The 17,837-nt window shown below is 35.6% G+C and overlaps 1 protein-coding gene across 1 annotated transcript in view; it reads left to right on the forward strand.

Annotated features, from left to right (window-relative positions):
- Positions 1-17,837, forward strand: part of LOC105516821 (anoctamin-3-like) — a 243,576-nt gene that overhangs the window by 181,973 nt on the left and 43,766 nt on the right. Inside the window, exons 5-6 of the mRNA XM_011949155.1 lie at positions 6,864-7,022; positions 15,116-15,216. Of these exons, the coding sequence (XP_011804545.1) occupies positions 6,864-7,022; positions 15,116-15,216 (260 nt within the window). The remainder of the gene's footprint in view (positions 1-6,863; positions 7,023-15,115; positions 15,217-17,837) is intronic.

The raw sequence follows: 17,837 nt of genomic DNA on the forward strand, positions 1-17,837 counted from the left end.
CAGTCAGGACCCTCAGCTGTAGGTCTGTTGGAGTTTGCTTGAGGTCCACTCCAGACCCTGTTTGCCTGGGTATCAGCAGCGGAGGCTGCAGAACATAGAATATTGCTGAACAGCGAGTGTTGCTGTCCGATTCTTACTCTGGAATCTTCGTCTGAGGGGTGTACCCTGCCGTGTGTGGTGTGGGTCTGCACCTGGTGGGGGATGTCTCCCAGTTAGGCACTCAGGGGTCAGGGACCCACTTGAGCAGGCAGTCTGTCCGTTCTCAGATCTCAACCTCCATGCTGGGAGATCCACTGCTCTCTTCAAAGCTATCAGACAGGGGCATTTACCTCTGCCAAGGTTTCTGCTGCTTTTTGTTTAGCTATGCCCTGGCCCCAGAGAAGGAGTCTACAGAGGCAGGCCAGCCTCCTTGAGCTGCAGTGGGCTCCACCCAATTCTAGCTTCCAGGTGGCTTTGTTTACCCACTTAAGCCTCAGCAATGGCGGGTGCCCCTCCCCCAGCCTCACTCCACCTGGCAGTTAGATCTCAAACTGCTGTGCTAGCAATGAGGGAGGCTTCATGGGCGTGTGACCCTCCGGTTCAGGTGTGGGATATAATCTCCTGGTGTGCCGTTTGCTAAGACCCTTAGTAAAGTGCAGTATTACGGTGGGAGTTACCCGATTTTCCAGGTGTTGTGTGTCTCAATTTCCCTTGGCTAGGAAAAGGGATTCCCTTCCGGTTGCACTTCCCAGGTGAGGCAATGCCTCACCCTCCTTCAGCTCTCATTGTTCAGGCTGCACCAGCTGACCAGCACCGATTGATTGTCCGGCACTCACCGGTGAGATGAACCTGGTACCTCAGTTTGAAATGCAGAAATCACCTGTCTTCTGTGTCACTCATGCTGGGAGCTGGAGGCTGGAGCTGTTCTTGTTCGGCCATCTTGGGCATGCCCCTCGAGGTTGTATTTCTTAATTTGGGTAATGGTTATGTAGGTGTTTATCTTGTAATAACTCATGAAGCTATGAATTCTTCTACTGCACTTTTGTGTTTTGTAGTGAATTATGTTTCAAAATTATACATACTTCTATTTTCTACTTTGACTTCTACTTTCCCTTGCTATGATTCCATATTCACATCAATGCCATTCACATTACTTATCTGTTTCCAACTGTCTTTGTCCTGAGAAAGATAATTTTCCAGAAAGTAAAAGGGGTTATTTGTATTATTGGAAAACAAGTAAAATCCCAATGTAAATGAATACATTATATAGTTTTACCTGACCTTTTTTTGTTAAAATAGTCAACATTTTTCTGATCTCCTGAAATGAATCAGTATTGCAAGTGTTCCTGCTTGCACTATCTCATTTTGCCATAATAATAATTCTACAATGTTGGCAACATTATTATCTTCATTTAAAACCTGTAGAATTTAGGCTAAGCAGTGACATTAAATTCCTAAGAAAGCAGTAAATTAGATTCCAAGTATGTCTGAATACAGTTCTCAACACCTTAACCAATGTGTCCTGCTACATTTTACTAACTCACAAGTATGGTTAACAGATAACCAGCAATCACCGACTGTTAATGACATGATCTAATTTTGTATGTGCCAGATTAAGACTGGCTGTGGTAAATTCACAAAGATAATATAACCTTCGGTGTCTGTTGGTACCTATCAGGGTTCTTCTGGGTACACTCTGAAATTCTTCATATCTTTATAGCTCATAACTCTATTAATGTGCATGGTAGAGCATTGTAATGCAATGTTCACATGCCTATAACTGCAAGTATGTGATAAAATCTCTTAAAGTTTTCAATGTCTTGTTTTCTTTAGCCTTACAGTTTAGCGCACAGGTATTAGGTGATGCTTGCTAGATTGAGAAGAATAAACATTCAGGAAAACAAAAAAGCCTGTCACCCTCACCAAGACACGCAGTTACTGCCATAATTTTATTTAAAGAGTACCCTAAAACATGTTCTCGTGCACATGGGCACATCTCTTCTACTGTTTTGCAAATGGCCTAAAATATTTGCAAAGGGTTCCTACTCAACATGAGCCATAACTTGCATATTCTTGAGATAATTTTTAGAAAGATCAGCTTTTCTGAAAGTATCTTGAGTTTCATGGTTTGCAAACACCTTAATGATTTAGTTATTTTCAAAACTGTTTGCAAGATTAGGTAGGTACCTGATGAATGAGCTGCATCCCAGCTTCTCTGAGAAAAAGCAAATTTTATTCTGTCCTCTAGAAACAATAAACATGAAAAAATTCTAAATCGAATGCATTCCACATAGTAATTGGGAAGCATTTCACTATTTCGTATAACTTATGAAATGAATCATGATTTTATGTTTGGTCAACTATACCAAACAATTCAAGAAGCTGTGTTATTTTTATCTAGATGTAATGACATACATAATTAGTTTTCAGTTAATTATGTTTTAAAGCAACAGATTTGAACATGGGTTAATTGACGTATTTGTGAATGGCTCTCATACATATTAAAATAAAGTATACCACTATCAACCTTAAAATTACATAAAACCTCTACTGAGTTCTTACAACACAATTCAGAAGAGGTTTCCAAATTTTGCTATGCTTCTCTATTGACATTTTGATATCTACTTTTCATTGTGCCTGTTAAAACTGGTAAAAACTCATCATTAAACATTTAGAATTTATATAATAATTAAATAAAAATTCTATTTAACAATTTTGTGAACTTATTTACTCACTGAGAGACAAGATTTGGGTATAATAGGTTACTTCTTTTTATGAAGATGTGGATTTTTAAAACAGATAGCTATCTTTCTGGAAGAGTTTAGCATTTACTTAGCTTAGAATCAGAGTAATGGATAATAACTATTAGAGTTCCATTTTCAGTCCATACCGCTTTTAAAATATGAAAAGCATGTAAAATATTTTTAAAACCCTTTTTGTCTTATTAATATTTTTTCTACCAACCAGTCTCTTGATTTCTAGGTCTTCTCATTGAAGGACTTTTGCCTTCACCTGGGATTAAATATGTTACCAATACTATGAGACTCAGTTGATTATCTTTACTACACTGGGAGAGTAGCATACTTTAAGACAACCTGGAGGAAAATTTGTGTATTATTTTATTTTCACCTAATGTTTTCTTAGATCAGCATGGAGATGCCTGTAAGCAGTGGGTCACAGATATAAAGCGAAAAAGCAAGTCAAATTGTAACTAATTGCAGTGCTACTGTAATTGTGTGATTCTTCATTTTAGCGTATTATAATTTGTTCTATTATAAATGTTAGAAGGGAGAGGATGACAAATGACCACATGATTTTTTTAGGCCAGTATTCTTGAGGTCAACCCTATCTGAATATATAGAACGATGTGTATTCGCTTCCCTTCTTCCTTCTCTTCTTTCTTCTTTCCTTCTTTCTATAAATATTTATTGATGCCAACAATGTGTCTGGCTGTGGACTAGATGTTTAAAATACTATGTAAACCAAAAAGTTAAAAAATTTCTTACCTTCTTGAAATTTATATCCATGTAGAATAATACTTCAGCAAACAAAAGATAAATAAATTAGCTAGCACTATATTATATATTACTTAGAAGTTAGCAGATGCTGAGAAAAAAATATATATATATATATCAGGGGAAGTGGAATCAAGAATGAGGAGTAACTTGGAGAGCAATTGGAGGGGCTCGAGGAGAGGGGTTACATTATCTCATCTATAATGTCAAGAATCATTGGAATAACTCAGCTGTCATGTTGAGAACAAACTATAGAAGAGACAAGATAGAAGCAAAGAGACAAGCCTGGCTACCGCAATAATCCAATAGAGAGATTACTATGGTTTAGATCAGAGTGATAGTAATGGTGGTAGTAATTAGGGTGTTAGAAAGTGGTCAGATTTTAAATATATTTTGAAAGATTTTCTTGATGATTTGAATGTTTGATGGGTAAGAAAGAGAAAGAGAGAGAGAGAAACGATTCAAGATGTTGGATGTTAGCAATTGAAGGGACAGAGTTGCAATCAACCAGAATAAAGAAGGTTGTGGGAAGCACCTAAACAGGTGCTAAACAGCACCTAAACAGAAGATAAACAATTTCATTTTGGACAGTTAACTTTGAGACATTCGTTAGAAATCCAAGTGAAGAAATCAAGAAGGCAGTTGGATATACAAGCCTGTGAATATCTACTATGTAGTGGTCAACATATAGATGGTTATTTAAAGCCAAGTGCTTGGATGAAATCACAAGAAGGGAGTATATAGGGGAAAAAATGGCAAAAGAACCAATGAGTAGTTAATTAACAAATCAGAGGAAGAGAGAACGAGTGACCACTTACCTAGGAAAAAATGCAGACACATTAGATATCTTGGGAGTCAAAGGAAAAAGGTATATCAAGTAGGTGAGAGTGATTCCACTGCAGGAAGATAAATTTAAAAGACAGCAAATTGGCCGGGTGCGGTGGCTCACGCCTGTAATCCCAGCACTTTGGGAGATCGAGGCGGGCGGATCACGAGTCCAGGAGACCAAGACCATCCTGGCTAACATGGTGAAACCTCATCTCTACTAAAAATACAAAAAAAAAAAAAAAAAAAAAGAAAGAAAGAAAATTAGCCGGGTATGGTGGCGGGTGCCTGTACTGTAGTCCCAGCTGCTCTGGAGGCTGAGTTGAGGCAGGAGAATGGCATGAACCCGGGAGGCGGAGCTTGCAGTGAGCTGAGATAGTGCCACTGTACTCCAGCCTGGGCTACAGAGTGAGACTCTGTCTCAAAAAAAAATAAAAATAAAAATAAAAATAAAAAATAACAACTTGATAACTGGATACAGAAATGAATATGTCATTAGTGACCTTGTTTAAAAAAAAAAAAAGTGTCTGAAATGTTGGAGGCAAACGCCCTCTAAAATCTGAATTTAACTGTGCCTTCTGTGGCAAAAAAATTCCCTCACCTAAAAGTATTTCTCTCAGTCAAAGCTGGAAATGGCCTTTTTTGTTACCCTTTTTAAACTACTCAAGCCTCAGTCCTAGGAGTGTTTATTTTTATATGGCTGTTTATCTTTTTAAATATAGTGGTCATGACCACCAGCTAAGGTATCAAATTGGTCAAAATGCTGGTTTCATTATTTTATTTTCTATGATATCTGTTTGTCACTTAACTTCTTTGGCTTCTATGTACTCATGTCAATATTTACCCTCATGGGTTATGACAATTAAATAACCTTATGAAACACTTGGCACAATGCGTGGCACATAGTAAGTGTTCGATAAGTGATAGCTACTTTTGTCATTATTACCATGTTATGGAACTACAAGGCCCTGGTGGCTTCACTGGAGTTACTTAGTCACTTTAAAATTCTTTCCAGATCCTGTGAAATCTGCCAGGATTCCAAGTTAATCCTGGAAATCTCAGAACTTTTTCATTCATTGAAGAAAAGACTGTGTAAAGGTTTCTTGCTCTTGAACTTGGAAGTCTCTACTACTATAAATTTACGCAATTGAACTTAATCTCTCTGCAGAACTACAGCCCACTAGAGGCCCCTCAGGCAGCCTAACCTGCTGCTGTAGGGTGACTGTTTCTTGGATATTCTTTCTGTTTCTTGAATGACTCATTGGCCTTTATCTCCTTAAACATCAGGTTGCTCTGGTCCTCACTTCTTTCACCTGGAGCTGCATATCTGCCCCAATCAGGGTCCTCCAAAGCAGTCTGAAATGCTTTTGTCTGAAATTATCTAATATCTCCCCAGACATTGGAAAGCATTTTGAATCTCAAGAATGCCTGTATAGGAAATATGAAATAGAGAGTTGGTAAAGATGTCCAAATAGTTTGAAGGAAAGTGGTGAAAGAAGGATAGGGTAGATAATAGTTATGAACATGAACTTGGAGTCAGAAGGTATTGGGTTCAAGTCCTGGCTCCTCATTGATCTTGGGCAATATGCTGGAAAAGCCCCCTTAAGAGGACCATGAAGAAAATGTGTTGATCAATAAAGCTGATTTATTAAAATTACTTACAGCAAATAAGAATACCACACAGATAGTCTAAGTAGCTCTTTAGAAGGATGAAGTTAGGGAAGAGTTTTCAAACGATTCTCACCGCCTGGACTGGGTAATTGGTAGATCTTGTATGGCAGGAATTTGGTTGAAAATTGGGCAGAGTCCATTAAAAATAGCTTAGATTGGTGAGTACAACAGAATGAAGGCCCTAGAGCAGTCTTGCTGAGCAAGCAATTTGTTTTGAAAAGTAAGCTGTTTTATTTGGTTTGGAGTCATATATTCTAGGAACAAGTATTTCCCAAAGCAAACAGCTTAGGAATTATTTTTTGGTTTCAGTATTACTAAATATACATTTAGGAAAATAATGTCTGGACTGAGTATTATTCAACACAGGAAATAAATTTGGTTTCAGTTATTAGTATTTATGTTCTCTAAGCCTTAGTGTCTTTATCTTTGAAATGCATGTAGTGAGTAGTATATAGGATAAAGTATTGAAAGCACTTATGTCTGGTCATGATGTTTAGTAAATATTCAACATATGTTAGCATTATTTTATGATGAAATAAATTAGTAAATAAATAATCATTTTATTATTTGTTGTTACATGATATCATTTTCATGGGTCTTATTGAATAAAACGTATGCATTTTTATGCCAGCACCAAAGAACCCATGTTCAGATATCAGACCACCTAATTTTATATCCTGGAACATCACTTGCTAATGTGGCTCCTATAGTAGGTTGTAAACTCTCTTTAATTGTATTTTCATATCTTACAGTAGAAATATTAAAAGTACATTTTTTGATATTGTATTGCTAATGTTCAAATGGAAATAACTATAACTAAAACATACGTGCTTGTGTAACCCACACCATTAACAATCATTGCTTTATTTGCAGAATGACATGAATTACATAGCATCCAGTGGACCTCTGTTCAAAGATGGCAAAAAGAGAATTGATTACATCTTGGTTTATAGAAAGACAAATATACAATATGACAAAAGAAACACATTTGAAAAGAACCTCAGAGCAGAAGGCTTGATGCTGGAGAAGGAGGTAGGTGCTTTACTATTATTAGTTATGTGATAAAATGTGTTGGAACGGATATAATCACTTATGGTTTAGAAGGGAAAATATCTATCACATGACTTTGTAAAATACGTAGTTCTTTTGTGTCAAATGTTAAATAAATGCATGTATGTAGCCCTATTAAATATGTATTCACTTTTTAATCTATATAATTCTGTACAATGTAAGTATTTTCAAAGGGCATGACTATTTTTGCAATTTTAAAAACTGAATAAGGAATGATTATAGTCATGTAAAGTAGAAAACTTTATGAAAAGGAAAATAACATTTTGAAAGAAAAGGTTTGCCAAACTGTTAATGTCTGTTTTTTAGTGCTGGAACTGTGAGTGGTTTTCTTCCCAAATCTTTTTCTTTTGTGAGTTTTTAAAAAAATGTTCTTGGAAGAATTTATTTTTTCTAGTGAAACAATAAAAGTACCAAGACTCACTAGAAAAAAAATAGAAAGAAAGAAAAGCATATCCTCCATAATCCTAGTATCAGAGAATAATTAAAAAAAAAAATTCTCACTCTTTTAGTTATACCTTGTATGGTTATAGAAAACACATATTAACCTCATTACAGAAAGAACAAACCTTAAGGTAGAAAATTAAAAGTATAGAAATTACAAAATAAAAGCCAAAGTCAGTATCTACAATCTCTCAAATCATATCCTTCTCTCATTTGGTGGTCTTGTTAACAACTTGATTTTATCTTGCTAGGTGCCCCTCAATATATTTTCTAAGTATATACAAATATATAAAATTTTACACAAAATTAGCCATGATATATATGTATATATACACACATATGTATGTATGTATCTATCTATCTATCTATATTATTCTGCTATTCACTCCTGTCATTTAGCAATATACTACAGATATCTTAAATTGCCATTACATTTAGGACCAACTCAGCTTTTTACTAGATACATATTATTACAACTTAGGAATTTACCCAGCTGTTCCTCTACTGAGAAAAAAAAATTAATTAACTATTACAGAGACACCTAAATTACTACTTTTTTTTTTTTTTTTTTTTTTTCAGACTAAGTCTCACTCTGCTGCCCAGGCTGGAGAGCAATGGCGCGATCTTGGCTTAACGCAACCTCTGCCTCCCAGGCTCAAGCAATTCTGCCTCAGCCTCTGAAGTAGCTGGGATTACAGGAACCGATCACCATGGCCACCTAATTTTTGTATTCTTAGTACAGACGAGGTTTCACCATGTTTGGCCAGGCTGGTCTTGAACTCCTGACCTCAAGTGATCCGCCCACTTTGGCCTCCCAAAGTACTGGGATAACAGGCGTGAGCCACTGCTCCCGGCGCTACCATTGGGTTTTAACTAGTTGTAAAAAATAGGAGCAACAAGAAAAACAAAAGAAACAAAAGAAAAAAACACTGTTTTTGATGAAATATCTAGATAATTTGCTAACAAGCTTTATCAGAGTGTTAGTAGGCACTTAGATATAATATTGGAATCCCTTTTCCCCCACAGAACATCTCCTGGAATTAGTTTTCTGAGGAACACCCATTAGGAAGTACTAAATTGCAGTTTGGGGTAGCCCTAGAAAAACTAATCCATTTAGGCCGGGCACGATGGCTCACGCCTGTAATCCCAGCACTTTGAGAAGCCACGAAGGGTGGATCATGAGGTCAAAAGATCGAGCCCATCCTGACCAACATGGTGAAACCCCATCTCTACTAAAAATACAAAAATTAGCTGGGCATGGTGGTGTGTGCCTGTAGTCCCAGCTATTCGGGAGGCTGAGGCAGGAGAATCACTTGAACCTGGGAGGCAGAGCTTGCAGTAAGCTGAGATGGCGCCACTGCACTCCAGTCTGGAAGTCTGGTGACAGAGCGAGATTCTGTCTCAAAAAAAAAAAAAAGAAAAGAAAAGAAAAACTAATCCATTTGTGTTTATTAAAATCCTTTAATATGTATGAAATAACAAACACACCATGACTTGACTCTTTACGAGGAAAGAATTACTCATACACAACCTAGAGTTATAGAGCCTGGCAAGTATAATTCTGACTTCAGTTTTCTGTTGACTCCTTTTGTTGTTTGTTATTCCTCTTCCAGGAAGTTTTAACCCAGAATATTCCGCCTCCTCCCCCAATCACTGGTGGCTAATTAAATAAGTACTTACTGGAAAAAAAAAAACCTCATGAACTCAGTGTTGTGTGATAGACTTTTATTCTTTTGATATCCTTGTGACTTCTCCTCCATACAAATAGAATTAATCACTCTTCATCTGCTCCCAGAGCAGTTTATACATAGATCTTATTATGATACTGGTATTTGTTTTCTCATGTATCTCTGTTTATTCATTCAGCACATTATTTTGGCTAGCACTGAGCAAGCTGCTGAGAAATACGATAAGTAACAAAGTAACAAACTCACTGCCTTGACTAAATTTATAGTCAGTATAAGAGTCAGACATGAAATCTGTATATTCGTAACAGGTATTGCTCTCAGCTTCTACCTAGTTTTCTTGCCAGAAAGCTCAGATTCTCAGTTCTGAATCTTCCTCTTCCTTGTTCCTCCAGACTTTTCCCAAGAATAATACTGGATGTTACTCATCCAAAAAGGGTCCTGTTCTGCTTTTAAAGGGAAGTCTATTTATTCTTGAGCTCTCACTCTCAAATCACTCCCAAATGGTGTCTTTGTTTAGATTGACTCTCAGCAGGACAGTGTCCATTTGTCTACTGTTATTCCTGAACAGAGAGGGTTCTTACCCACAATTACAGTTCTTTTAGTCCACATTCACATTCTTAGGATTTGTTTCCTACTGTTAAATAAATTGCCAGGACAGCATGATCAGGTGATATATTCAACCTCAATAGAATATTGTTGGAACCAGCCATTGCTGCAAACTGCTGCCATTGTGTTGAACACAAGTTACCAGTCTTGACTTTCTCTGTCCTCCCAACTGTGTACTTCTGACTTAGTTTCCTAACAGTGAAAAGGTTTAAACTACCCCAGTTTTCCAGAATAGATATTATTAGTTTTGAAGCTGAGTTGGGAGATTTTTATATCTTCCCTCTGAAAAGGCCATAGAAGCCTTATGAAATTTTACCCAAACCTGTGGAAAAATTCTGCCTATGCAAGCAAGGGAAAGTGCTGCAAATTAAGAAAACAAACCAAAAAAACTTGTTACACTCTTTCTACTTGAATAATGCTTGCACAACTAAAAGAGTACTTCAGAGACTGCACAAGAAAGATGATCTCACCCAGGGTGACTTTCAATCTACACTTACTAATACAATGCTTAAAATTCTTTACTAGGATAACCTTCATCATTTGAAACTGTGATAAGTGGCGTAAAAGGAAAGTAAATGGTGCTAAATGGCTTGCAACAATGGCAGTGGTATGGTTTGGAGGGTGAGGGGAGACTAGAAGAAAGTGAAGGAGGGAAATTTTGAAATAAACTTTGAATTGAGATTTGAAAAATGAATAGTAGCTAATGTAGGTGAATAAAAGGGACAGAGTGACTTTGTAAAGACATAATTTTAAAGTTTTCTCTTCTCTCAAGAGTGAATCTCCTGCCTCTTGGAAATTTGGGGTGGAATAATTAAATAATAATGTGAAGTGTGAAGGCAGTGGGTGTTTTGTTCTCTGAGGAGCTTGCCTTCATTAGAGCTGAACAGAATAGTGCCAGATTGGCAGCTTTTGATTCCCGGGGAAAAGGTAATCTTTCTCCCTGACAGCATCAGCCCTGCACCAGCCCCCTGCCCAGTAGCTGCAAGAAAATGAAACTACATTTCTTTTCTTCTGCTTTGTTTTTTAAGTAGAGGTATAGATAAAGAGAAACTAAGTTGAATAAGTTATGAAAGACAGTTATTCATGTTGGTTGATAAAGATCTCTATATGTTTTAAGACATACAAAATGAGAAATGTTACGTGTGTGCACTTAGCTTGACATTTTACTCGTTGATAGTAGTTACTATAATGCAGAAACATCCTTCTAAAGCATCCCCTTATTGAAGTGTATTAGATTATTTTACATCCTAGAGGTTGAGAGTAATGAATTAATAACCAGTAGCAGGCAAGCTGTTCATGATGCTAATTTGAATGCTGACACAGCACCCTCTTCCAGAATAGTCCAGGCTTATTTGCTTTCTTGTCTCCATCACACCGACTTAGATATAAATTACATAAAATGTGTTCTCAAAATAGGTTAACTTATTTATCCATTTTATAGTGTATGCCTACTGTGTGTCCAACACAGAACTAGGTGCTAGGGATACATAAGCAAAACAAAGAATCTTCTCTCCTGACTTTTACAGAGCAAATAAAAGTAAAAATGCCATAGAAAAAAAAAAAAGAGGCTGTAAGAAAGATAAAGCAAGGGCAGACAAGAACTAGCAAGTGATCAAATGATGGAAGTGGAATGAGTGAGACAAAGGGTATTAGCAGAGGAGGTTATGGGATATTAAGGGTAAGATTATAAAAGGCTGTGTAAGTCATTGAAGAAACTTTGGCTTTCTCTGTGGATGAAATTAGGTTCTAAGAAATGGCATGACCTGACTTACACTTAAATAGGTCATCCTGACCCTTGTGCGAAGGGTCAAGACCCCTGGGGACAAGAGTGTGAGCAAAGGGTGCTGCTTGAAAGTACTGCAGGAGTCCCAACCAAAGATGATAATTATATAAACCAGAGTGATAGCTGTGAAGGAGGCAGAGAGGGATCAGAATCTGGCTATATGTATGGTAAAGTAAAACAAATCAGGAACAACCTGGTAGTAGGAGACCCAAGTTTTCCTGCAGTTGAGCTTAAATCTTCCCAGATCTCTTCCAGCATTCATCACATATTAGTCACTCTTTCATGCTACTACTGTACTGTGGCAACCAATATGCCCAGACTTCAGGAACCATGACATTCTGAAGGCGAATGAGACCTCCATTCACACCAAAATAAGGCCCAACTCCTGAAAAATTATTTCTTGTCCCAAGATCTATGTATTCCACAATAGAAATTTTACTTTCAAACCCTGCATGGAACCATTAGGAAGAATGCAAATGATCAGTGTATTCTCAAGGTCTTGGTTACTCAGTCTTACATATCCCTACATGTCAAATATCTCAGTCTGGATGTAGATTCGTTTTTGTTTGAGTCTAGACGCATTCATTTTCATGAAGGTCACTCTTCCAGCTTCTGGGGAAAATGAGGACTAGATAGGTTTTCTTGAATCTTCAGGGTCTCAGTTTCTCTCTCCTTGAATTACCTCTGAATAAGAACTCATGTCTCCCCAGGAACAAAAACTAAAGTATAGGCATAGAACAATTTAATACATCAAGATGAAAAAGACAAATCTTCCAAATAAATTATAAAGTCTACAGAAATAGTTTTTTTTTTTTAAGAAAATTTATGCCCAGTTCAGAGTAAAACGTTTAGCTCATCAAGTTAAACCTTGATTCAGGTCACTGTCCTTCAGAGTTCTTCCCAAATCATAGGTTAATGCTGGCTTTATGCTTATGCAACTGAAAGGTCTATACAGAAGGTTTACAGAGCTAAGGAAGAGGCTCTACCAAAGATGAATTGAGTAGACAGAAGGATTCAGGCTTTGAAAGTAATCATCATTTTGGGTAGTTTCTTATTTGAGAGACATGCTGTCAACTGAGAAAAAATATTTCTGGAGAATTTATTAGGCATGGACACTTTATGAGGCACCCAGTCTTTTATAGCATTCACCCTCTGTGAGGCAGAAACAATTTTCTTCATTTTCCGGATGAGAAAACTGAAGAGTGGTTAAATAATTTTTCTAAGTCCGTAGAGATAGTAAATGGTAGAGATAGAATTTGTACTTAAGTCTTTGTAATTCCAAATACCATGCTTTTTCATTTATACCATGTGATCTCTTCCAAGTAGGCAGTAAAGATGGAGGAAATTCAAACTACGCTTGGTGAGAGGCAAGTTGGTGTAACACTGGTAGCCAACACGATGATTTCAAATGAAGGGTCTTTATCATCATCTTACCTAAGAACTTTTGTAAGCATAAAGCAGGAAAATGTATAATAAAATTTGACACGTCTTTCACTTGCCGTGGATGAAGGAGTCATTCAAATAGATGTATGCTTACACTTTATGTTTTAAAAAGTTTTTGTCATCCCTATCATTCCTGCACAAAAACTTTTCCACCAAATTTGGAAGATTCACTAAAGGATATTGGAAAAAAAATCACAATCTTCTCTTTTCTTTGATCAGTGACAGATTTCCAGCTGGGTGATATGTTTTTAAACAAATGGTTATTTGAATGAATCAATAGTCACTTTTAAAAAATTATATACATTTTTCCCAAGTAAAGATAATACATGTAACTTTGGTTGGTCTGAATTCAAAGACCTATAGATATTTGAGACATATTATGTTTACTTCTGACATTGTCAGTTTTCATTTTAATAATCCTTTGTCTTTAATTTGAAACAAATGTATTTTAAATAGGAAAAGTCCTTTGGAATTTGCACTGACATGAAAGCATCTTAAGCTATTTTCCCATGGTGATTTGCAAAATACTAGTACCTCAGTAAGCTATGGGGAAAAAACAATCCTTGATCCAGAAGTTTGGAAATTCAGCATAGTTTATCTCGTGCTTGGATATTTTTTAGCAAATGCATGCATATTAAAGTGTCTTAGAAGTCCTCTAATGAGAAACCCAAAATTTAGTTGATCATGGAATGAGCCCCCACTTCTTTGCTTCTAGTACTCTATGGAGCAAACTGGCAAATCCTGGTCTGTGAAGGTGCCTGCCCAATGGAAAGGGTAGCCAGGTTGCCTTCTAGGTTTGAATATTAGGCCAATGACATTGGTTCTTCAAATGTTGTTTAGAAATGTTGGTAATACAAAAATAAAATATCATCTGGCAAATCCATGCAATTAGCCCTGCTTAGAATTTGGGGCTATAGTAATATATGCATATGAAAACTTTATAGTTTAATTTTAAAACATACATGATTTTAAATTAAATTAAGTAATTTCTACCCTATTCTTGAGCTTTTAAGATTCATATGTTTCTTGATAAATTACATCTAATGGAAATACAATGAACAGTGTTAATCAAATGGAGCTCAGCTGTGTCTAACCTGGTGGGTGCATGTAAAGGGAAGCAAAAAACAGTTCTTTTATTTCAGATGTTTTGCTCCTATAATCACATGAAGGATAAGCTCTGTGTAATTCAGTGTTAGAATGGACATGAACTTGTTCCATACTCTATGAACCTCAGATATTGTAGGATCTTCAAGGAATAACTGTGTTGGCTTTCTTTCAAAAAAGGGTATGAACATGAGTGATATAAGATGCCTAGGGAGTCAGTTATTTATTTACTTATTTTAGGCTACTAAACCAAATCTAAGAATCATGATGATTCTCTTATTCAAAAGGGTATCAGATTAGCAAACAATCCTGGAATTTCCAAGAATTAAACCACAGTACCCCATTTTGTAAAAGCTCTTTACATAATCCTTATGCATACTTCACTCTGCTTAAAAACCTTTTGTCTAGTCAAAGACACTTTAATTCTTATTTGTTAATACAAGTAAAAGTGGATGAAAAGATGAAAGCAAGCAAATATGACAACTCTGTGAGCTAACAGACTTGTATGATTTATACCCAGTTTTTTTCCAGTATTATCACAGGACCAAGCACATAGTTTGAGGACCTAGTAGTTACTCCATAAAATGTAGTAGAAAAATTAGTGAATTAGTTAATAAATGACTGGTGGTAACTCGCAGTATTTTCTTCCCCCTCCGAACAGGAATGAGGTCATGATAAAAAGCCCATCAAAAATAGATTGGTTCATGATTGATTGTTCTGATTGGGTATTCTGTATGTTGAAAATCATCAATGTAAGAAAATACACTAATGCACATATGTGGTTATTTCTTGTACATGGTGTCATTATTACATTTTTATCAAGGTTTTCCTTCATTAAGATTTTTTTATACATATACATTTATTTTAAATCAGTGACAGTGATCATGCATAGTCAAGGGGACAATGTTCTTTATTCCCAAATCAAACTGCGGCATGATACCATCAGCTCTGATTCTAAATAATGTTGCCTATCTTACTATCATTTGCAGCCAGCTATTGCAAGCCACGATATCATGTTTATTAAAATTCACATTCCATGGGACACGCTGTGCAAGTATGCAGAGAGGCTGAATATCAGGATGCCCTTCAGGTACTTTCAAATTTTACTTTATTTTATTTCAATATGTATTAAAATGAGTCTATCTTTTGCATCACCTTAGAGCAACAAATGCAACCCCTTCTACAGAGAAAATGCTTTTTCTTTCAAAGTTTCAGTTATTCTGGACAGTTATTATTTTTTTTTCCTTCCTAATTTGTTTGTCTAATTTGGTAAACTTTCTGATTCCCTGGACACTATGTCATTTCAAGGTGGACCTGCCTAGTGGGAAAGTAAAACAGTTATTTTCCATTTTAACTTACAACAATTCACAAGATCAGTCTCACTTCTTATTTCATATGGGTGGGCAGAACCCTTCTTAGTTTTGTGGAAGGCCGAAAGTGTAAGTGCATAGCATTTTCTTTGTATATAAATTGTCCTTCTCCATAGAGTCATTAGCAAGAATCATTTCTCAGGTCAATGCAACCAGGATGGTTTCTTAATTCTGTCCTCAATAACAAGAAATAAATGGCAATAGGAGGACTGCTTCTTTCAAGATTTTCCAGTCCTTCCTTTAGGCAAGTAAAGATTAAATAGGCATCCGTTTCCCTATATTGAGTATCTTGTGTTTTATGCAGAATGTGTCACTTTCCTCCATCATTTCTCACAGTAAAATTCAACAAAGCTCTTACTATGCAAAGTATTTACTCACATTGAAGACATGAACATGTACACTGATGTGGAGCTTAATATGCTTCCTCAGTTGCTAAGGTTTTAAAAGGTTAAGCACAAACAAATTGCCAAGTAGGAGCCTCTAGATAATAAATATAAGTGAAAATTAAGCACAATTCAAAAATATGGAGAAATTTCTCAGATCTGGTAGCATGAAAGAGTCCAACTCTGGTAGAAGTGCTGATATTCTCAAATATTACGACAGACCTCCACAGTATTCAAGATAAAATGTGAGGTATTGAGCCTCATCTTCTTAGTCGTTTAAAACACCTAGGGCTTCAAAGATGCAACCGTAGTCATTGACCATAAATCAGAAATTAAGTGTTGAAAACTACTGAGGAATCTTCTTGACAATATTAGAATTAAACACCTAAATTAGCTTATATTCATGCTTGGCTAAGGGTTTAAAAATTCTCTATAGATTTCATATTTAGAATATATGCAAATAATTCCTCAAAGATCTTGGCAAAAAAGAATAAAATTTTAAAAAAAGATAAATAAAGGAAAAATATTATTTCCAATTCCTCAGCACCTTATAAAAATGATGAGTAAGACTCCTTTAAAAAACCCTGAGGTTTGTATATTTTTATGAAGTACCTCTGAAAGAAGCAAATAAGCACCTGTGATATATTATTTGTGTTATGGTTAGAGAGTTTGAAGTTAGTAGAGGCTAGTTTCAATTCTGGTCATTATACTGAACTAATTTTGAGGGTACAGCTAGGTAAGTTTGCATTTGTGCTAAACAACATTTCTTGAGTTCTGGAATTTTTCTATCTTCACACTATATAACCTTCTAAAATGTCTTTTAAAATACTTGACTTGGACTTACTACAGATGATGATAATGTATAATAATAATATGCTGATAATGGCAGAATACTTGCTCTTTACTCAAATTTATTCTCTGGGCTGTGCATATTCATGTTATACAAAACCATGCAGCATAAAAACAGTGAAATCAATGTTAAACTCTCAAATAATTTTACAAGTAGCAATCTTCAAATTTAGCATAAATATGGTTAATAATCACCTTTGTTTTTTCACAGTGGGACTCAAACTTCATAAAAATATTCTGAAATTCAATTTGAAAACATTTTCTGTGAGCCTTACAACTTTTCATAACCTCCACTTTCTATCTTACGATTATAGTTGAAACACGTATAAAAAATGTTCACTGAAGTATAATTTATAATTGTGAAAAATAAAATATTTCATATGCTATCATTAGTGGATATAAGCAAATTAGAATACAACTTTGCAATGAAATATAGTTAGTTTATAAAATGAATGGTTACAAAGATTTCTTAGTGATTTTGGGGAAATATTAAATATAAAATTTTAAATAAAATACACAGCATATGCAATTATTCATACAAGGGATTTCAATCATGTAAAATATATAGCAATGCAATTTTAATGAAATATAAGAGATTAAAAAGGATTGCTTCTGACAAATGGGATTGTGGTTCTGTTATTTTCTTTATATTCTTACAAAAGTATATATTTTCCACAAGTTCTAATTTGACTGCATTAATGTAAACACAGGATGCAAAAGAATGACACAAGATAATGACCTGTTTTCTAATATCAGGATAAAATTGTTACAGAAAAATATCTAATAAATTAATCCTAATTTCAGGATCCTTCATCATGCCCCTTATTCTATGATTTCATCATTGTTTCTAAGCATCGTAACTGAATTTATGTACAAACTAATTTCCTTGTAGATTAAAGAGGAAAAAGCCCTTAGCAACTATCATAAGCATGTCATTTCAGTACACATCAGTATAAAGTTCCATTCAGGTTGAGTGAACATGGTATAAAATATGTTCACAGAGGCAGCATGTCTTCCACCTGCCTCCTCTAGACTTCATACAAAACGGATGTTTGCCATGATTCCAGAAGATTGGTTCCATTTTTTTCTGTCCATTTTTGGCATTATTT

The sequence above is a fragment of the Colobus angolensis genome, unplaced genomic scaffold (genome assembly GCF_000951035.1).
Source record: "Colobus angolensis palliatus isolate OR3802 unplaced genomic scaffold, Cang.pa_1.0 Scaffold290, whole genome shotgun sequence".
Lineage (NCBI taxonomy): Eukaryota > Metazoa > Chordata > Mammalia > Primates > Cercopithecidae > Colobus > Colobus angolensis.